We start from the raw sequence: 22234 nt of genomic DNA on the forward strand, positions 1-22234 counted from the left end.
GTGTGCATTCCATCCGAGCCCCTCCTGCCTTTCGCTCTTGAATCTGACACTCCCTTCCTACTCATCCATTTGTCCAGCCTGCCCTTACCTGTAAGAAACCTCAGTCCTTTCCTCTAGTAGGTGGTTCTGCATTTTAAGGACCCAGCAGATGTGAAACTAAGTGAAAAATGTGTTTAGGCCTGGTGTTTCTTTTCGTTGGCTGCCTTTTGAACCTTGTTCTTTCTCTCTTGCAGTTGGCTGGTGCTGGGCTGCTTGCAATCACTTTCTGGGCCTGGAATGAAAAGGTAAGCCTCCTGCTGGATTACTACTCCCAGCTCCCTTGACACTGAGGTTCAGAGGGAATGCTGCCATCACAGCAGTTGGCACAGAATCTGTTGGGGTGGGGGAGAAATCAGAGTTTGTGTTTCAGTCAGATGAACATTCTCCAGAACTCGGGGTGAAGCCTGGACATTTACAACACTTTATGGGGGTTGTTGGGCATGGATGTGGGGTCTTCACAGTTTGTAAACACCCCCAATCTCGTGATATTAAAGGGGCAAGATTAATGTGCTGTACTTTTAGTGAAGTGATCAAGCACCTTGTTGACACTCCCTCAGTTCATTACCATTTCTTGCGCGTCTGTTCTTCTCAACAAAGGGAGAAACCTCCCAAACAAAGTTAGCAACCTGTGCAGGACATCCCTTGCCTCAGTTTGAGTGGATTTCAGAACTCCTCACTTCATCCCAACCCTTCAGACCCCAGTCCATTGTCCTTCTGCTACAGCTGTGATGAACGGAGGAGACGAATGCTCACATTCAGTGGGAACTTGTTCAGACTGAATTACCCTGCACCTAGGATTGATTAACTCGCAGTGTAACTATTTACTGTAATGAATGATTCCTTGGGGCCAGTCAGTGAGGCTCCTGCAGTGCGTGAAGAGTGTGAATTAGGGTGTGAGTGGGGAGATGCAGGAGTAGTCTGAATAATGGACTGTTCAGCTTTGGTGTGCGCTCTGATTTACACGAGACTGGCTTGTGGCTGATGTCTTTTTCTTTCACTCACAGGGAGTGTTAAACATCCAATCTATCACTGAGCTGAATGGATTTGATCCGGTTTGGGTAATCCTGGTGGTCGGTTTCCTGACCTTCATTCTGGGATTCGCGGGATGCATCGGAGCTCTGCGCGAGAACATCTGCCTCCTAAAGTTTGTGAGTCCTTGCACCGGTGGTTTCAACAAAGATATGTCGACCTTTTGCAACCTTTCACTTGTTGACTTGTCGCCACGGCCTTGATCTTGCTGTGGTGCTCTACGGGATTCCAGTTTTAATTAATGCTTCTGCACGTGCTCTATCCTGTCACGCTTCTGTCTCTGTCCCCTGACAAAAACTGCCTGGGTGATGCTTTTGCATTTGACAGTCAGCAGCAGTGCAAACAAGGACCTTACTGGACTGGGTTGCCCTAGATAGATACTTTATTCATCACAAAGGAAATTATGGTGTCACAGTAGCATTACAAATGCACAGATATACAAAAATTAGAAGAAAAGTAAGAAAGAATAAAAAATAAGTTATCTCTGTCGAATGGGAGGCGATCATCACTTCCCAGGCTATAGGTTGACTCATTATAGAGCCTCAAACGTGAGGAAACGTGCAGATGCTGGAATTTCAAGCAACACACATAAAAGTTGCTGGTGAACGCAGCAGGCCAGGCAGCATCTATAGGAAGAGGTACAGTCGACGTTTCAGGCCGAGACCCTTCGTCAGGACTAACTGAAGGAAGAGATAGTAAGTGATTTGAAAGTGGGAGGGGGGGAGGGAGATCCGAAATGACAGGAGAAGACAGGAGGGGGAGGGATGGAGCTGGGAACTGGAAAGTTGATTGGAAAAAGGGATACAAGGCTGGAGAAGGGAGAGGATTATGGGACGGGAGGCCTAGGGAGAAAGAAAGGAGGCGGGGAGACCAGAGGATGGGCAAGGAGAAGTGCTATACATGCCCTCACACTTCCTCCCTTACCACCATTCAGGGCCCCAGACAGTCCTTCCAGGTGAGGCGACACTTCACCTGTGAGTCGACTGGGGTGATATACTGCGTCCGGTGCTCCCGGTGCGGCCTTCTATATATTGGCAAGACTCAATGCAGACTGGGAGATCGTTTTGCTGAACACCTACGCTCTGTCCACCAGAGAAAGCAGGATCACCCAGTGGCCACACATTTTAATTCCATGTCCCAGTCCCATTCTGACCTGTCTATCCACGGCCTCCTCTACCATAAAGATGAAGCCACATTCAGGTTGGAGGAACAACACCTTATATTCCGTCTGGGTAGCCTCCAACCTGATGGCTCTAGCTTCCGGGAATGCCCCACCTCCCCTTCGTACCCCATCCCTTATTTATTTATTATTATTATTTATTTTATTCCCCCCCTTTTTTTTCTCTCTCTTTTTTCTCCCTCTGTCCCTCTCACTATAACTCCTTGCCTGCTCTACATCCTCTGGGCTCCCCTCCCCCTTTCCTTTTCCCTAGGCCTCCCGTCCCATGATCCTCTCCCTTCTCCAACCATGTATCCCTTTTGCCAATCAACCTTCCAGCTCTTGGCTCCATCCCTCCCCCTCCTGTCTTCTCCTATCATTTCAGATCTCCCCCTCCACCTCCCACTTTCAAATCTCTTACTATCTCTTCTTTCAGTTAGTCCTGACGAAGGGTCTCGGCCTGAAACGTCGACTGTACCTCTTCCTACAGATGCTGCCTGGCCTGCTGCATTCACCAGCAACTTTGATGTGTGTCATTATAGAGCCTGATGGCCGAGGGCAAGAGTGACCTCATATAGCGCTCTTTGGAGCAGTGCAGAACAAGGGGAGTGAAGCTCAGGAAAGGGAGCCAACATAAATAGAAAATGCTAGAAGTACTCAGCAGGTCAGCTAACATCTGTAGAGGCAGAAACAGGAAGTGTTTCACAACGTGATCCCCCATCATGTTCCCAATTATTTTCTGTTTAATTTCAAACTTCCAGTTTCTGAAGTTTTTATTTTTGCTGTTCCATTCTTTGTGGTTGTATTCGGGGTTGTGGCAAGGGAAGAGATAGTGTGTTTGGATTTGGAAGCAGCCAGCGGTGGGGGCATTGGGAGTGGGTGGTGCTGCAAAAGGGGCAGTAATTATTGGCCGAGGACAGAGAAAACAGAATTGGGAAGTGGAACTTGTCACAGAATATAGATTCAGATGATAGTTAAGAAAATAAATTCTGCATTGATCTTCACAATGCAGCACCTGCTGTAGGTGCAGGAAAGATTCACCAGACTGGTTCCTGGAATGCCTGGAGAGTCATGCAGAGGGTCTGAGTAATAAATGCCTCTATTCTGAAGGAATGAGAGATGATATCATGGAAAAATACACTACTGGAGAGGGTTCAACAGCATAAAAGCAGAGCTGAGGAGTCTAGAGTCAGGGTTCAGTATCTCTCAATGGGGAGGTGACCAGTTAGCACTGAAAGGAGGAGTACCTTGGAGGTTCAGCTACTCCCTCCAAACAGATTGACAGATTTCTGGATATCAAAGAGATTAGGGGGTTTGGAAGGTCAGGCAAGATCTTGATGAAGAATAGGAGACCACTTCTGTTCTCCCTTATGCTTTAAGCTCAGTGGTGTTTTCTTAGGCTTCATCCAATCACTGAATGACATAGCGATAAAAAAGCACTTTCCCTCTGGACTGAGTCTCAGTTATTTGAGTGATCCTCTTGCTGAGTCTTGAGGTGTTATGAGCTGTTTGTGAAATTTGGGATTACTTGATGGAAGTTTTTGGGGTGGACCGTTCCAGATCTAATCCAACTTGAGAACCCCACTGCATGACGGCTTGTTATGAGTGGTGAGAAACCAGCCTCTGGTGCAAATTACCACCAGTAAGGCATGATAAAGCTGAGATGTACAACACAGCAACAGACCATTTAGTCAAAGCACCTGGACTACTTGTCTTGAATGCCAAGTGACTGAACACTCTTGATCAACCTGGACTACTGTTCACAGATTTCATTTGAGCAGAAACCTACTGCGCCTTTGGAGTTCAAGTCTGGATTTGATTTTGTAGGTAGTTTTTAGATTGGGAAATGTGTCAAACGTGTTCAGGAAAGTTTCCTTAGTCTGTATATAAAACTAGAGGGAGTGTGATACTAGATCTCTTATCAGGGAATGAGACAGGGCATATGACAGAAGTTTGTGTCGGGGGGCACTTTGCATCTAGTGATCATAATGCCATTAGTTTCAACGTAATTATGGAAAAGGATAGATCTGGTCCATGGGTTGATATTCTAAATTGGAGAAAAGCCAATTTTGAAGGTATCAGAATGAATCTGGGAAGTGTGGATTGAGACTGGCTATTTTCTGGCAAAGGTGTAGTTGGTAAATAGGAGGCCTTCAAAAGTAAAATTTTGAGAGTACAGAGAGTATAAGTTCCCGTCAGAATAAAAGGCAAGGATAACAGATTTATGGAACATTGGTTTTCAAGAGATATTGAGGCCTTCATTAAGAAAGAGAAGGAGGTGCTTAGCAGGTATAGACAGGCAGGAAGAAATGAGGTACTTGAGGTGCAAAAGAAATGCAAGAGAACACTTAGGAATGAAATCAGGAGGATTAAAGGAGACATGAGTTTGCTCTAGCAGGCAAGGTGAAAGAGAATCCCAAGGGTTTCTACAAATATATTAGGAGCAAAAGGATAGCAAAAGATAAAATTGGTCCTCTGGAAGAACAGAGTGGTGATCTATTTGGATAGACAGGGACTGAATGGGGATAGTCAACATGGCTTTGTGTGTGGTAAGTTGTGTCTAACCAATCTCATCCGTTTTTCAAAGAAGTTACCAGTAAAGTTGATGAAGGGAAGGCAGTGGATATTGTCTACATGGACTTTAGCAAGGTCTTTGACAAGGTTGCACAGGGGAAGTTGATCAAGAGTGTTCAATCACTTGGCATTCAAGCTGAGATGGTAAATTGGATTAGACAATGGCTTCACTGAAGAAGCCGGAGAGTGGTTGTAGATGGTTGTCTATCTGACTGGAGACCTGTGCCACAGGGATTAGTGCTGAGTCTGTTGTTGTTTGTCATCTATTTCAATGATCTGGATGATAATGTGGTAAACTGGATCAGCAAATTTGTGGATGGCACCAAGACAGGGGGTGTAGTGGACGGCAAGGAAGACTTTCAAACCTTGAGGGATTTGCACCAGCAGGGAAAATGGGCTGAAAAAAGCCAGAAGGAATTTAATGCAGACAAGTGTGAGGTGTTTCAGTTAGGGAGGACCAACCAGGGGAGGTTTTACATGGTGAGTGGTAGGGTATTGAGATTGCAGTGAAACATTGGGATCTGGGAATACGGGCCTACAATTCCTTGAAAATGGTATCACAGGTAGCTAGGGTCGTAAAGAATGCTTTTGGCATGTTGGCCTTCATAAATCAAAGTATTGAGTACAGGAGTTGGGATGTTATGTTCAAATTGTGTAAGATGCTGTGGCTTAATTTGGAGTATTATGTGTGGTTTTGGTCATCCACCTACAGGAAAGATGTAAATAAGTTTTAGAGTGCAGGGAAAATTTACAAAGATGCTGCCAGGATTTGAGGAGCTGTGATATAGGGAGAGGTTGAGTAGGTTTGGTCTTTATTCCATAGAATGTCAAAGACTGAGGGAAGATTTGATAGAGGTGTACAAAATTATGATGGGGGTAGAGACCGGGTAAATATAAGCAGGTTTTTTCCACTGAGATTGGGTGAGATTAGAATTAGAGGTCATGGGTTAAAGGGTGAAAGGTGATATATTTAAGGGGAACATGAGGGGGGATCTTTTCTCTAAGATTGTGGAATGAGCTGCCAGTGGAAGTGGTGGGTGTGGTGTTGATTTCAACACTTAAGTGAAATTTGGATAGGTACATGGATGGGAGAGGTATGGAGGGCCATGATCTGGTGCAAATCGATGGGACTAGACAGATTAATGGTTTGACACAGACTAAGTGGGCTTAAGGCCTGTTTATGTGCTGTAGTGTTGTATGACTCTGAATCTGGAGATCATCATGAGGTATGCCTATAAAATTGTGGTTTTTATCTGCCCCCTTACCCTACAGTGTTCCTCCAGGGGCTCTCAGAATTAAACCAGCTTGTTCGTCCAGAGCAACAGGAATTTGATTTGAATGAATATGTGTGTGTTTTCATGGAAGGATGATAATGAGCAAGGCTTCGAAGTTGGTCTCTGTCATTGTTAGTGTAAATGTGAAGGCAATCTAAAAATGAGGCATTGATTCTCCAACATCAGTAGAAGGAGAGAGCAAAGGCTGGTTGAGTTGAATAGTTCAGTATTTGGTTGCTCACACAAGAGTGCGTGAGCCAAAGGCATGAGAAAATGGGGAAGCTTCATGTGTTTGAGACAAGAGACTAAAGATCAGTAATTTATTGATAGGATGGAGAGAAATAAAGTTTGCAGTGAGCAGCTGATTGTTCTCTGGAATTGGTTCTAACTGGGTTCATTCTGGGGATTGTGTTTGCAGTTCTCATTAATCATTGGAGCAATCTTCACTTTGGAGCTGGTGGCTGGAATCCTCGCCTTCGTGTTTCAAGACTGGGTGAAGGAACAGGTGCAGAATTTTGTCCGAGACAATATTGGAGTGTACCGCGATGACATAGATCTGCAGAACCTCATCGATGCAGTTCAGAAATACGTATGTACTGTATTCTTCTTCTTTCATTCCTGGCTGAGGAACGCACCTTTGTCAGCATGGTTGAGCTAGGCTGAAGGGCCCACCTGCACGTTGTATCATTCTACAACTCTCCAGGACAATTGGTTATTTGCATTCCTGCACCTGCATGTCCCATCTCACTGGTGTAAGCACAACCTAGGATCCTTTGAATAAACATACTATCTAATCTCTCACTGTTTAATTTTGCTTTTATCTTTTGTGGACTAAAATAAGTTAACTGAAGATAGGATTCCTGACATGCTTTTATAGATTTGTAGAGAATCTGATGTAGAGTACAGCATGAAACAGGCCCTTCATCCCAGTTTGTCCGTGCTGACCAAGGTGAAAGTCCCATTTGCTTTCATTTGGCATACATCCTCTCTAAATCTTTTTTATCTATGTACTTATCGAAATGTCTTTTAAATGTTGTAATTGCATCCCCTCCCACCACTTCTTCTGTCAGGTCATTCCATGTTTTTATAACCCTCTGTGCGAAGAATTCTCCCCTCAGGTCCTTTATAAATCTTTCCCCACTTATCTTGAATCTTTGCCATCTAATTTTAGACTACTCTGGAGAAAGAAGTTGTTACCAGGCACCCTATCTATAGCCTTCATGATTTAATAAACCAATATAAGGTCACCCCGCAATCTCCTGTGCTCCAGAGAACACGATCCCAGTGTATCCAGTCTCTCGTTATAACTCCAGCCCTCCCGTCCTGGCAACGTCCTCGTGAATCTTTTTTGCAGCCTCTCAATTCAGTGACATCCTTCCTGTAGCTGGGTGACTAGAGCTACACACAATACTCCAAATGTGGTTTAATCAATGTTTTAGACGAAGGCAAGCATTCTGAAAATTTTCCTCACCACCTCCTCTACCTGCATCGCCGCTTCAGGAAAAGTATGCTCCAGTAGGCTACAGAGGTGTTATAGGTCTCCCTGTTCTATAACACCCCGCTGGGCTCTACCACTTGCTGTATGTGCTGCCCTGGTTTAACTTCCCAAAATACTTCACTTCACACTTAACCGAAAATAAGTTCCTTCTGCTATTCCTTTGCCCACTTTCCCAGTTGATCTAAATCTTTAGACAACTTTCTTATTCTCCACTCTACTACTAGTTTAGGTGTCAATCTCAAGTGTACTAATTTACAATCTCAAATGTACCACCTTAATTCTCATCTATATCCTTAATATATGTGACAAACACTATGGGACCTAGCACGGATCCCTGTGGCACACCATTGGTCACAGGCCTCCAGTGTGAATAACTACTCTTCATTGACACCCTCTGACTTCTTCCACCAGGCAAATATTGTATCCAGTTGACCAGCTCACCCATGTCCTGTGTGATCTGAACTTCCAGGCCTGTCTACTATGGGGGATCTTTTGAAAGTCCATGTTGACATTATCTCCTGCCCTGCCCTTGACATTCCTTTTGGTCTCCTCTTCAAAAATACTCTGTCAAATTTGTGAAGAATGATTTCTCCATGTGCCAAGCCGTGCTGACGATCTTTAATCAGTCCTTGCCTTTCTAAATGCAAATAAGTACCAGAATCTTCCCCATTATGATATCTTCCACTGATGTTAGGCTCACCGGCCTGTGATTCACTTGCTTGTCCGTGCAGCCCTTCTTAAATAAAGGGACAGTATTACTCCCCCTCTTCTGGAACCTGACCTGCAGCTCATAATGATACAAAATCTCTCCAGCAATGTCCTTCCTTGTTTCCCACAACTTGCTAGGAGACAGCTGGTCGGGCTCTTGGGATTTATCCACCTTCAGGCACATAAGCAAGAGGAAATCTGCAGATGCTCTTTTCCTAGACGCTGCCTGGCCTGTTGAGTTCCTCCAGCATTTTGTGTGTGTTGCTGAGCCACATAAATACCCCTCTTTCATAATGTTGATATGTTCCAGGACATCCCTGTTGTTCTCACCAGTAACTATGACATTCTCCACAGTAAGTACAGATGAGAAATATTCATTTAACACCTCACCCATACACAGGCACCACACTTGTCCTGAGGGGATCAGCTATATCCCTAGTTATTCTTTTCATTGCAATGTACTTGTAGGATCCCTTAGGATTATTCTTTACCTTTTCTTCCAAGATATCTTGAAGACAGGTGGCAGATCAACTGATGATCCCACTGGTGATAGCACAGGACAGTTAACATAGTCCAAGTATATTTTCAATTCTTTTTTAGAACATAGAAGTAGCACATTACAGGCCCTTCAGCCCACAATGTTGTGCTGACCATATAACCTACTCTAGAAACTGCTTAGAATTTCCCTAGTGTCTAGCCCTCTATTTTTCTAAGCTCCGTGTACCAACCAGTATGTCTTCGGATGGTGGGAGAGAACTGGAGCACCTGGAGGAAACCCACACAGTCACGGGGAGAACGTACAAACTCCTTACAGGCAGCAGGGGGAATTGAACCCAGGTCACCTGTACTGTAAAGCGTTGTGCTAACCATTACACTACCATGCCACCCCTAATGAGTCCTCCTTGCCTTTTTAATTTGGCTCTGGGCACTGCTCTGAAATACCCTTGCAGCGATGTCTTGAAACTGGGATGACTGACAACAAGAACCATCTTCCTTTGTGCAAGGTTTGACTCTATCTCTGATGCCATCATGTTCAGCTTCACCTTAATGTCTCACTCACCCAAATGCTGCCTTCTTTTCAAGGGTAGCCAATCTCACCTCACTGGCAAAATTCTAATCAGTAACCAAAGCACTGATGAGGTCAGATCAAATGTTCTGGTGTTTCCTTTAATTCCAGATACTGTAATGTTGTCGAACAACTCTTTGCATGAGATTTTACAAAAGTTTTCTGAAAACACATCCTCTATTTCCCTGTTATCTATTTTACAGGTCACATCTTCAAAGAAGTTCTGTAAAATAGTTGAGGGGAAACTAGTGGATGTGTTGGCCACACATCATTCCCCTTTCAAAAATCCATCTTGATTCTGCTCCCTCCCATCATCCTATTCAGTTATGACATCTTTCCTGACGACATGTCAGTCCATGGCCTCCTCTACTGCCATAATGGGGCCATGCTCAGGTTAGAGGAGCAACACCTTATATCCCTTTTGGCTAGCCTCCAACCTGATTTCTTGAACTTCTGCTAATTGTCCCCCCTTCATTCCCCATTCCCATTTCCCTCTCTCACTTTATCTCCTTACCTGCCCATCACCTCCCTCTGGTGTTCTTCCCCCTTCCTTTTCTTCTATGGCCTTTTGTCCTCTCCTGTCAGATCCCACCCCACCCCACCACAGCCCCCGGCCCTTCATCTCTTTCACCAATTGACTTCCCAACTCTTTGTTTATGACATCTTTCTTTATTGGTTCCAACATGTAGTCTATCACAGATTTTAGGCTAAAAGACTGATGATTCCCTGTTTTCTCCCCCCCCCCCCATTTTTCTTCAATATTAAGTCATATTTGCAGGACTGCTTCCACAACCTGTAGAGTTTTAGAAGCAGATAAACAGAACATTAAGTCTCCTGAATCATTGCTTTCATCTCTGGTGTGCAGATCATTGAGTCCTGGGGATTTATTAACGTTTTAGTCCCAATATCTCCTCTTGTATGTTTTTTACTAATTTGCCTTAGTTCCCTAGTGTTTCAGACCTCCTCCTGTTCCCTCACCACCCCTCTCTCCAACGCCCTACCCTCTCTGAACTCCTGTTACCAGGACTGTTCTTCAAAGCTGCATTTCAGTCATACCACAATAGCACACCCTCTCGCTCCACGCCCTCATTTGTCATTGTTACTTCCGGAACTGCTTGACTTGAAGCACAAAAACAACTGAGAACTACAGACTTCATTTCCCATTTTCCAATTTCTGTTTCCTGTGCCTTGCCAATTCTTCCAAGTCTTATTCTCTAATTCCCGGCGATGTCAGATTCATGAGATCCTCATTCAGCTGAAGTTACGTGTCTGTTTGCCGACCTGTCTAACTGCTCTGTTACCTTCACCCATCCTGCCTGCATTTCCTCTGGACCCTGTATGTTTCCCTAATGTAGTCACATTCCCTTTCAGATGCAGTGTTGTGGAGCTGGTGGTCCTAATGACTGGGACAACAATCCTTACTTCAACTGTTCTCAGGAGAATACCAGCCGGGAACGATGTGGTGTTCCCTTTTCCTGCTGTATGCCAGACCCTGCAGTAAGTAGTGGGAACAGTTATCGTCCTTGTTGTAACAATCAGATAGCAGACTCAAAGCAAAGGTAAGGGGAATAAGTTAGATGGACAAGGGGACTACAGAGCATGTTTGACAGTATGGAGAACGTTATTCTTATCAGAATGATTCCAGAGATTTTGAAAATAATAGTGGGAGTGGAAATCATTCCATTTAAAGGAGAGGCACAGAAATTACAGAAGAGGAGGTACTTCCTGTCTTGAGGCAAATTCAGGTGGCTTGACAAGGTGTTCCCCTCGAACCTTGTAGGAGGCTAGTGCAGAAATTGCAGGGGCCCTGGCAAAGGTATTTAAAATGACCTTAGCCACAGGCAAGGTTCTGGAGGACTGGAGGATAACTGATGTTTCGTTGTCCAAGAAAGGCTCTAAGAATAAGCTTGGAGATTATAGGCCAGTGAGCCTGATGGCCAATGGATAAATTATTAGAAGGTACTCTAAGGGACAGAATAAAGAGGTATTTGGATAGACAGGGACTGATTAGGGATAGTCAACATGGCTTTAGGTGTGTTCAGTCATATCTAACCAATCTTACAGAGTTTTTTGAGGTGAGTACCGGGAATGTTGATGAAGAAAGGCAGTGGACACTGTCTGCATGGACTTCATCGAGGCCTTTGACAAAGTCCTATATGAGAGGCTGGTCAAGAAAGTTGAGTCACTTGGCATTCAGAATGAAGTAGTAAATTGGATTTAACATTGTCTTTGTGTGTGAAGACAGAGAGTGATAATAGATGGTTGCTTCTCTGACTGGAGGCCTGTGACTGGTGGTGTGCCGCAGGGATCGGTGCTGGGTCCATTGTTGTTTGTCATCTATGTTAGTTATTTGGATAATAAAACCGGGGGAAAGATTGACTTTATTCCCTGAAGCGTAAGAGAATGAGAGTCGCTTTATTATTGGTATAGAGAAGCAGGCATTTTCCAGTGAGACTGAGTGATGCTAAAATTAGAGGTCATAGGTTAAAGAGTGAAAGGAAAAGAATTCTAAGGGAACATGAGGGGGAACTTCTTCATTCAGAGGGTGGAGAGAACGTGGAACGAGCTGCCAGTGGAAGTGGTGGATGCAGGTTGAATTTCAAAGGAAGTTTGGATAAGTACCTGGATGGGAGGGGTGGGGAGGGCAATGGGACTAGGCTGAATAATAGTTCAGCCTGGACTAGATGGGCTGAGGGGCCTGTTTTACTGTCGTATTACTCTATGATTAAAGAAAGTACAAAAGATACCTTGAGAAACCAGGACTCCATGAAGAAACTCTTAACGTGAGAGGTTATGAGCAGAGGTTCTCCAGCCACTCATTTCTGTAAGTTGAGTGGCCAGTCCCGACTCTAATTTGACAGCTACTGTCCCCGAGGAGTTTCTGTCCCACCTCTTTCTACCGTTTAAACAGTCCTCTGTCCAGCTGACACTTTCTAGTCTCCTGAGCTCTGCTTGTACTTGAGACCCCTCTCCCTAATCAAGTATGTGTGGAAATCCACTTCTCACTGCACATAAATGGCTCCTCCATGGAGAGAGTTAGGAGCAATCACAGTTCCTGGTGGTACACATAATGGACAATCTCACCTGGTCCCTCAAAACCACTTCTTTTGTCAAGGAAGCACTGTAGCGTCTCCACTTCCTGAGGAGATTGAGATGAGTGAGGCACACTCCCGCCCCGCCCAAAAACCATTTTAAACAATCTTTACAGGAGCACCACTCGGAGTATCCTGACCAGCTGCATCACCATCTGGTAGGGGAATTGCAAGGCATCTGACCACAAGTCCCTACAAAGGATTGCAAGGTCTGCTGAGAGTATCATCAGCATATCTCCTTCCATCCGTGAGGAATATTTATCAGGAGCGCTGTGTATGCAGAGCCCATCTGTCCAATAATTTCCATCAGGCAGGAGGTACTGTAGCATTAGGACTAGGGCTGTTAGGTTGGGAAACAGCTTCATCCCCCAGGCCGTGAGACTACGGAACTCCCAGCTACCACCCAGATCTCATCACGTACGAAGCGTCAATAGCACTTTACTATTTACCTTCTAACTTGTGTTATAAATGCACCTGTGGTATTATTACTTATGTCATGTGCGTGAGTTATCTGTCCTGTGCTGTGCACCTTGGCCCGGAGGAACGTTGTTTCATTTTGTGGTGTACATGTGTACGGTTGAATAACTGTAAATTTGAACTTGATATACCAAAGTCACTGGATTCTCCCTCATCCATTCCGCTGGTTAAGTCCTCAAGAAAAAAAAAGCTAATAGGCTTGTCAAAAACCATTTTCTTTTTATAAATTGAAAATCAAAAACTGCAGATGCTAGGAATTTGAAATTAAACAGACAATGCTGAAACAGGTCAGGCAGCACGTTATCTGTTTTTACTCAATGTTTTCATTTCTTCCCTTGTGTTAGACCATGTTGACTCTGCCTGTACACGGTGACTTTCTATGACCGTGTTACCTAAAGGAAGTGAAATAACACATGGAACTATAGACCAGTTAGTCTACTACTGTTAACGAAATAATGGTGCATATGGGGAAAATAATTCGCAGGTACTTTGTTTAATGCTGTCTCACTAGTGCAAGTTCATTACAGCACTCCAGTCTAAGCACTTGTTGTGACTGAACAAGGTCACCAGCGAGACACAGCTGATAGATATAAACGTCATAAAAGTCTTTATTTGGGCCACACTTAAGCTGTGGAGTCATGAGAGAGAGAGGGGGGGAGGGGGAAAGAGGGAGAGAGCCTCCCTGACTCAACATTCCAGCACATTTTTGTGTGTTCAAGAATAAAGGTCACAGGACAATTTCTATAGTTTCAGTGTCCTCATAATGCTTCTTCTGAGTTAAATGCAGTTTTCAAATGCCTGGATCTTCCTACCAACACACCCAAAATAACTGTGGTCTCTGAATTCTATTCATGCAATGGGTTTGCATTCATCCATACGCAGACATATACCAGTAAGTGGGTGCTTCCTGGTCTGCAGTTTACTATTATGAGCTGCATTTTGAATTCAATCCACAATCCATATTCAGCTATGAAAATTAGTTACTGAAGTTAATATTTTCTAGATACCCTAACTCCAGAATATGCCCTAACACGCTCACAGTACATACAGTACTTCGTAAGATATTTAGGATTTGATTGGAATCCAGGTTAAAATGATCTCACTGCCACATGGTTTAGAAGCAATGTGGAGAGACTGCGTTGTGGGCCTGGTGTTGGTTGGATGGGTGGGGAGAGTGGAGCAGCCAGTCGGTGCTGAGGGAAGGGAAACAGAACTTCACCCTGGTTGCTACAGTGGACGTGGCCATCACTGTGCAAGCCCCCACCATCTCTCACATAACCTGCTCATGTCCTCTGTCCCCTTCTCTACTTGACTCGGCAGCTTTCCAATCCCAGAGTTCTCTGAGGCAGCAGACCCAGTGGTTCCTGTAGCTGGATGTACAACCCTGTCAAGGAGAGTACACACAGAATAGATAGAGTGCACCAAGGGATCAGCAGATTAATTCCAGGTTTGTGTGAGGAAGAGAGATTAAGCAGACTGGGCCCATACTGAAAATCAGAAAACTGTAGATATTGGAAATCTGAATTAAAAACAGAAAATCCTGGAAACATGGCAGATCAGGGTGAATACATAGAAAGAAAAAGAGAGTTAATATTTCAAATCAAAGACCCTTTATCAGAATCAGGAGAGAGAGGATCTGAGTTTGTTTTAAAGTTACAGAGAAGGTGGGGGAGGAAGGGCTGGAACTAGGGTAGGGAAAGACCATGATTGTAACGGTGATAAGTTGTAGATGGGTTCATCGCATTGGTTAGAGAGAGGAAGAACACGAAGGAAGATAGAGGTTATGAAATGTTTAACTGTGGGTTCAGGCTGTGTGACTTGAGAAGGAAAACTGAGCGGATATCACATGAGAAGTGATGCAGGAACGCAGGAATGACTGGTTCTGAGTCAGATAGAGAAGGTACATTACCTGAAATTGTAGAACTCACTATGGAGACTGGAAGGCTGCACGGGCTCAGGCAGGAGAAGATGTGTTGTTTGTCATTGTAACTGTGCAGGAGGACAGACAGATAGGTCATGGTGGGAGTGGGGTGGCAGCAAAGGGAAGCTGAGGGTCAGGCTGTGGACCAAAGCAATGCCCTCTCTGCACCAGGGTTCTCCAGGGTGGGCAGGATCGTGGTCTCCTTTGGCCAGGGTGTTCAGAACCAAAGGTCTCGGTGTTAGAAATGTGGTTGACAGTGATAGTGCTAAACAGAGCTGTTGTCACACAGTTCAATCCTGACATCTGGACAGTGGGGAGTCTGTCTGTCTTCTGTGGACATATAGCTGAAAGACTAACTGACCACTGTTGGTTGCCCCAGTCAGCAGGTGGATGGTAGAACCTTGGGGGAGCTGATGGAAATGTGGAGTGAATAACGTAGAAATGGTGTGAATGAGCGTTTGATGAACTGTGTGCAGAGTCAGGGACTGACAGTTGCTGAGTCTGTTCAAGAAAGAAACTGATTTTTAACTATTAAATAATTTAAATATTAAATAGGGTTGGGATAGGAAAGCAGGAAGGTGGAACTCGTATAAAAGAATCAGCCATGGAATGTTGCAGCAAGTGCAAGAGGCTGAATGGCCCTTTCCTGTGTCTATTTTTCACGGATGTGTGTTCTTTGGCAGTGATGCAAGCTGACCAGTCTCCAGCTCTCTGTTTTCCCCTGCTTTCCTGAATACTCCCAGTCACCACCTTTCAATATCCTGTGCCCGTTCCAGAATCAGGAGAGTTTTAGTGGATCATTGTTAAAGCATTCGTTGTCTCCACCGCCCTCTATTTAAGATACTAGTACTCAAGAACAGTAGGTTTATCCCTTTAATTTCCTCCAGAGATTGTAATTTCCACAGAGGTTGTCTCCTAGATCTTGCTGCATAAATCCGGGGATTAGTGCTCCCAGGATAGGAAGGGGCCCTATCTCCGTGAGAGTCAGCACCTTTGGATGAGGGGAGACCCACCCCCAGTGAAGGATTGCCGCTGGGAGCCGCAGGGAGTGTACTTCATCAGATAGGGGCATCACCATCTCTGCAGGAACGTGTGTGTACCTTCTCATCTTGAGGGTTGTGGAGTCACACAGATTGGAAAAGAGCATTTCAGCCCAACTCGTCTCCTCTGACAGTGTTGTCTAATGAGCTATTGTATCCCTGTTACAGAAAATGTCCAGTTTGCCAACTCTCTCCGACTTTGTGGTTTAGGACATGAGTTGAACCCCAGGTACCTCTAAATTCCAATACCTTTCAGGCAGCGTTCCTGCGTAAAAAGGATAATTAATCTCCGCTCTGCTCCTCCTTCCTATCATACAATCCTCCTGTTTCTGGATTCCTCTGATAAGGAAAACAGGTTTAAATTAAATTTCCCCTTTTTTCCAAAAATAAGTACCAGTCCAGCAATTCCCCTCCAGACTTCAGCTTACAGTCTCATAAAGCTGATACACAAGAGGTTCTGCAAATGCTGGAAATCTGGAGACACACACACAAAATGGTAGAGTAACTCAGCAGGTCAGGCAGCATCTATGGAGAGGAATAAACAGTCAACATTTCAGCCGCGGCCCTTCATCAGGTCTGGAAAGGAAGGTGGCAGAAGCTAGAGCAAGAGGGTCGTGAGAAGGGAAGGAGTACAAGCCGGCTAGTGAGACCAGGTGAGGGAAGGGGGAAGGTGGGTGGGAGTGGGGAGGGGGAATAAGGAAGAAGCTGGGAGTTGACAGGCGGAAGAGGCAAAGAGCTGAAGAGGAAGGAATCTGATAGGAGGGGGCTGTGGACCATGGAAGAATGGGAAGGAGGAGGGGAACCAGAGGGAAGAGGTGACATGTAGAGAAGGAATGAGAGGGTTAAAATGGGGAAATAGAAAAAGAAAGGGGGAGGGGGAAGAAATTGCCAGGAGTTGGGAAAATTGATGTACATACCACCATGTTTGAGGCAATCCTGATGGGAATATGAGGGGTTGTTCCTCCAGTCTCGTGGCAGCAGAGGCCTGACTGGTCAGGTTGAGAATGGCAGCTCAAACTGAAATGGCAGCCTCCGGGAAATCTTTGCCTTTGGTGGTGAATGGAGCAGAGGTATTCAGTGAAGCAGTGCTCTGATCTACAATGGGTCTCGCTGACATAGAGGAGGCCACACCGGGAGCACCAGATACAGTAGATGACTGCAAAGGAATTGCAGGTGAAGTGTCAACTCACCTGTGCCGTGCAAGTTGTTGGAGCTACACTCATCCAGCCAACCACAGGGGTTCCACAGCATTTTTGAAACAGGAGAATTGTCACATTTTTTTTAGAAGTATGGACCTGAGCCCAGCAAGTTCACATTAGCATCATCTATTAATGTCTTGAGCTTAGCTTTACAAGTAGCTGAAGGGAGCAACAGCGTCGTGACCAGACACGTAATCTCGAGCTGTGCATGGAAACTCCAGAGGCTGATCAAATTTCACCATGCTGACGGGGGACATTAGGTTAATTTCGTCAGATAGCATGAAATTGTTAAGTAACAGCCTGGCATATTCAGTAAAAGAATCGTAGCTCACAGCTAGAGTCGCACACAATACTTCCGGTCCATCTTGTAGGATATACTCGCCTGAGGTGGCAGTGCACTGGGAAGGAATAGCCTGGGAACCTTCACGATTGTCCAGACCCACCTTCCTCAGCTGAGGTTTAACCTCTCCTTCACCTCCTGCCTGAAAGCTGTTACATGAAGGGTGAACTGCTTCATTAATGCAATGGCAGAGCCGACTCAATGGGCCGAATGGCCTAATTCTGCTCCTATACCTTATGGCCTTCTGATTACTGAGGAGCTGCAGCAGACAGGACTGGGCATTGTGCAGTCACCAGTGAGCACCCCACTCTGATGGTGAGGGGAAGGTTGCTGTCGTGTTCGCATGTTAAGTGTTGCTGTGGCTTTTGTTTTGCAGCAAAACGTTGTGAACACCCAGTGTGGATACGACATCCGATCCAAGAATAAGGTATTAATATTTACTCTGACTATTGTGATTTCTTGGGATTGTGGGCTTGCTGCCAGCGCCTTTGAAACTGTGATAAGTTTCAACAGCTTTCTTGACCCGCCTGGTTGCTGTACGGCCAGTGTGACAGTGAGCTGATTTAGCACTGATCTCCCGGACCACGGCAAACATTGGGCTCCAGGCTAGCTATGTCCACCACCCCTGCCTTGGTTCCCTTTCTTCCACCCGGTCCTCATCATGGCATGTTGGTCCCTTGCTGATGGTGACTGCCTTCTGGGCTGAGGCAGGAGGTGGGCTGACACTGAGTGGAAGTGGGGCAGGCTGCTGGAGATCGTCGGGGGGGGGGCGCAGAGAGAGAAGGGTTGGAGCAACTTGAGAGTTGCTCCAATACCTGGCTGGAGGCGGAATCTGACATTCTGACCTGTGCTCCAGGTGGAGACACAGTTACGTTTAGAGCTGGTACAAGATAAGAGACTGTGTTGTTTTAAGTTTTGTTCTGACAAATGAAGGGGTTTCTTTGGGAGTAGTTGGGGGGTTGGTGTGTCGAGGGAGGAGAATGACTGCAATAAATCTCTCTTTCCCTTTTGAAGAATAAGGCGGAGTATGATCAGACCATCTACACAAAGGGTTGTGTCCAAGCATTTGAGGACTGGTTGCCCAGGAACATCTACTTTGTCGCCGGGTCTTTGCTGGTCATTGCCTCCCTGCAGGTGAGAGCACCCTCCTGATGCCACATCACACACACAGTCATGGTACAAAAAGGTTTGTGGCCAGTGACACACACTTCCAAGAGCCTCTCAGAGAAACCATTTTCAGAATCAGGTTTAATATCACCAGCATAACTCGTGAAGTTTGGTAACTTTGCGGCCGCAGTACATTGCACTATATGATAAATGTAGAAAAAAATAATTACAGTATAAATATGTACATTAAATAGTTAAATTAAAATAAGTAGTGTAAAAACAGAGATTATTAAAAGTAGTGAGGTTCATGGGTTCATTGTCCATTAAGAAATCAGCTAGCAGAGGGGAAGAAGCTTTTTAACCTGTCTTTTAACCATTCGCTGCAATTGAGGTTATTGTCATATCCAAAAGTACATGTATGCACAGCCACAATGAAAAACTGCTTGCAGTAGTATTGCAGACACATTGCATTAATTAAGTAGAATTTACAAGAAAAATATAAATTGAATATTAATTATACATGATTTTTACAAGAAGGAAAAGCCAGTTTTAGTGCTAAGTGATCAAAGTGGGTATAGTGTTGCTGAACTTCAGTGTTTAGGTGTTGTGATAGTTGGTTCAATAACAAAATGATTGAAGGGAAGTTGCTGTTCTTGATCGTGGTAATGTGGGACTTAAAGCATCTACGCCTCCTAACCAACGGTAGATGTTGAGGAACTTTGATGAATGTTGCCTTTTTGAGGCAGTGCCTCCTTGTAAATACTACCAATGGTGGGGAAGGATGTGCAATGAGGATACATTACCTACCTACTGCCTGTTACACCACTGGAGTTTAGGGCAGCAATGAAGGTCACCCATCTCAGGCAGCGTTCAGGGCTTCCTTCATCGTGCCAATACCTCTGTTTTCACTACTGTCAGTCATGCAAGCTCCGGGTAGAGACTCGGGAATACCGTTGCAATTAGATGTAGACGGATTCTTTAATGATGTTTCTGTAACAGTTTTGTTTGACCAGTCACAGTTGATGGCCCTCAACTGCACTCTTGAACCTGGAGGACTGGAGGACCGGTGGACCACTCTTAGTCTGGCCTCTACCCTTTGACCTGTTTGGCATGGCTGATCCTACCAAGAGCCAAAGCATAAAGCCCTGACTCCTGCCAACAAAGCTCTCCAGGCCATTGAGGTGTGTAAGCCTCCAAACCCTATGAGAAGGTTGTGGTATTCTTGGAGGGAGGATACAGTAGACTCCAGTGAATAGGGACACCTCAGGACCAGCACATTTTGGACCAATTAACAGCTGCCCCAAATAGCCAAAATTTCATGGAAATAGTTTAAAAAATATATTAAAAAAGACAAACTGTGTAACAAATTATGTATTTAAATGAAAATCAGAACAAATTTGAACACTACCAATACTACTACAGTGCTATAAAACTGTGTATTAGTTCCTAATAGTTACCGATAGAGGAATTCATCAAGAGTACACTGCCATGTTCTTTTGACTGTAAATGAACAAAATCAATGCAGTCACCTAGTGTAGGTATTGGACTGCTTTCATACAATGCTTTCAACCATTGCATCCCCTAAATCTTCATTTTCATTGTCGATACCGTCAAATTCTTCTTAGTTCCTAACTTGAAGTAGTGAAATCATTTCATTTTTACTCCCAGCTGTTTCGGGCATCTCCGAGCCTGAATGTTTGAAACCACAGTGAGCAAAACAGTTCTAAATTTTCTTCCAGCTTATTTCTGTCCAACTATCAGTAACAAAGATCCACTGCTTTTTGAATACTGCACATGCAATAGATGCAACAAGGAGGTGATGCTGAGGCTTTATAAGGCATTGGTCAGACTTTACTTGCAGTATTGTGTACAGTTTTGGGCCCCTAAGAAAAGATGTGCTGGCATTGGAGAGGGTCCAGAGGAGGTTCACAAAAATGACTCCAAGAATGAAAGGATTAACGTATGAGGAGTATTTGATGGCTCTGGGCTTGTACTCATGGGAGTTTTGAAGAATGGGGGGGGATTTCATTGCAACCTATCAAATATTGAAAGGCCCAGAAAGAGTGGTTGTGGGGAGTATGTTTCCTAAGCTGGATTAGTCCCAGTTAAGTGGCAAAGTGTTCCAAATCAATGAAGGGAATCCGGGCTATTTTCTGAATTAGTTTTTGTTCTTTAAGAGTTGTCCCAAATAAGCACCTGCCTCAATTAACTGATGGCTCAATTAACCAGAATCCACTGTATTCTAAAATTATTCCTTGTTCCTTCCTGATTCAGAGGCAAGAGGTATTCACAAACAAAAGCAGTATAATCCACATGTTCAAGATTATTAGGAGCAACTTTTTAAAGATTATATAAAGACTACCTGTCTGTCTCTTAGAAGTGGTTGCAACTCCAGCCTAAAGCAAGATTTCAGTTTGCACAAAGGAGCTCCTTCTTATATTGTCCAGAACCCCTAGCCTAGTACTTTTCTATTCATGGCACCAAATTGTAGCATATCTCTTGTGTCCTTCAGCCTAGGCACATGACCTAAAGACAGAGACAGCAGGTTTTGCAGAAGAACATTTTTTTCATCATTATCAGCTCTCAAGGCTGTGTACAACTACTCCCTCTACATTTTTGTAGGACTAATCAAAATAGGACATATATGGTAAATGGTAGCGCATTGAAGAATGCATTAGAACAGAGGGATCTAAGAATAATGGTGCATAGTTCCCTGAAGGTGGAATCGCATGTGTATAGGATGGTGAAGAAAGCTTTTGGTATACTGGCCTTTATAAATCAGAGCATTGCGTATAGGAGTTGGGATGTAATCTTGAAATTGTACAAGGCATTGGTGAGGCCAAATTTGGGGTATTGTGTACAGTTTTGGTCACTGAATTATAGGAAAGATGTCAACAATATAGAGAGAGTACAGAGAATGCTTACTAGAATGTTACCTGGGATTCATCACCTAAGTTACAGAGAAAGGTTGAACAAGTTGGGTCTTTGTTCTTTGGAGTGTAGAAGGTTGAGGGGGGACTTGATAGTGGTATTTAAAATTATGAGGGGGATAGATAGAGTTGTCATGGATAGGCTTTTTCCATTGAGAGTGGGGGAGATTCAAACAAGAGGACATGAGTTGAGAGTTAAAGGGCAGAAGTTTAGGGGTAACATGAGGGGGAACTTCTTTACTCAGAGAGTGGTAGCTGTGTGGAACGAGCTTCCAGCAGAAGTGGTTGAGGCAGGTTCGATGTTGCCGTTTAAAGTTAAATTGTACAGCTATATGGACAGGAAAGGAATGGAGGGTTATGGGCTGAGTGCGGGTCGGTGGGACTAGGTAAGAGTTAGAGTTCAGCACGGACTAGAAGGGCCGACATGGCCTGTTTCCGTGCTGTAATTGTTATATGGTTAGTTATTCTCAAATTATTCTCACATTTCCAGATGTCACCATTTTGTGTTACACTTTTGTACATGTTACGTACCCCGTAACTGGGTTGCCAAACCAGCAGAAATGGACCACTTAGTTGGAGTCTGGATTACTGGAACTAAGAGAGTTTTATTAAAGAAATAAGTAACATAGTACTCTAATCAAAAGGATATAAATGCAACAGTTTAGCAATGATAAAACACACATGTACACAGAACTAGGATAATAGGATCAATCAAGCTCTATTGCAGTCTAGGGGTAAATGATCAGTTTCAAGTGACGCAAAGTTCAGTTCAATTTAGTTC

General features: G+C 44.4%; 1 protein-coding gene across 1 annotated transcript in view; it reads left to right on the plus strand.

Moving 5' to 3' along the window:
* The window catches only part of LOC134358508 (tetraspanin-14-like), a 55929-nt gene that overhangs the window by 23165 nt on the left and 10530 nt on the right, over positions 1-22234 (plus strand). Inside the window, exons 2-7 of the mRNA XM_063070801.1 lie at positions 234-284; positions 1044-1187; positions 6494-6664; positions 10719-10844; positions 17793-17843; positions 18431-18550. Of these exons, the coding sequence (XP_062926871.1) occupies positions 234-284; positions 1044-1187; positions 6494-6664; positions 10719-10844; positions 17793-17843; positions 18431-18550 (663 nt within the window). The remainder of the gene's footprint in view (positions 1-233; positions 285-1043; positions 1188-6493; positions 6665-10718; positions 10845-17792; positions 17844-18430; positions 18551-22234) is intronic.

Source organism: Mobula hypostoma, chromosome 18 (genome assembly GCF_963921235.1).
Source record: "Mobula hypostoma chromosome 18, sMobHyp1.1, whole genome shotgun sequence".
Taxonomy (NCBI): domain Eukaryota; kingdom Metazoa; phylum Chordata; class Chondrichthyes; order Myliobatiformes; family Myliobatidae; genus Mobula; species Mobula hypostoma.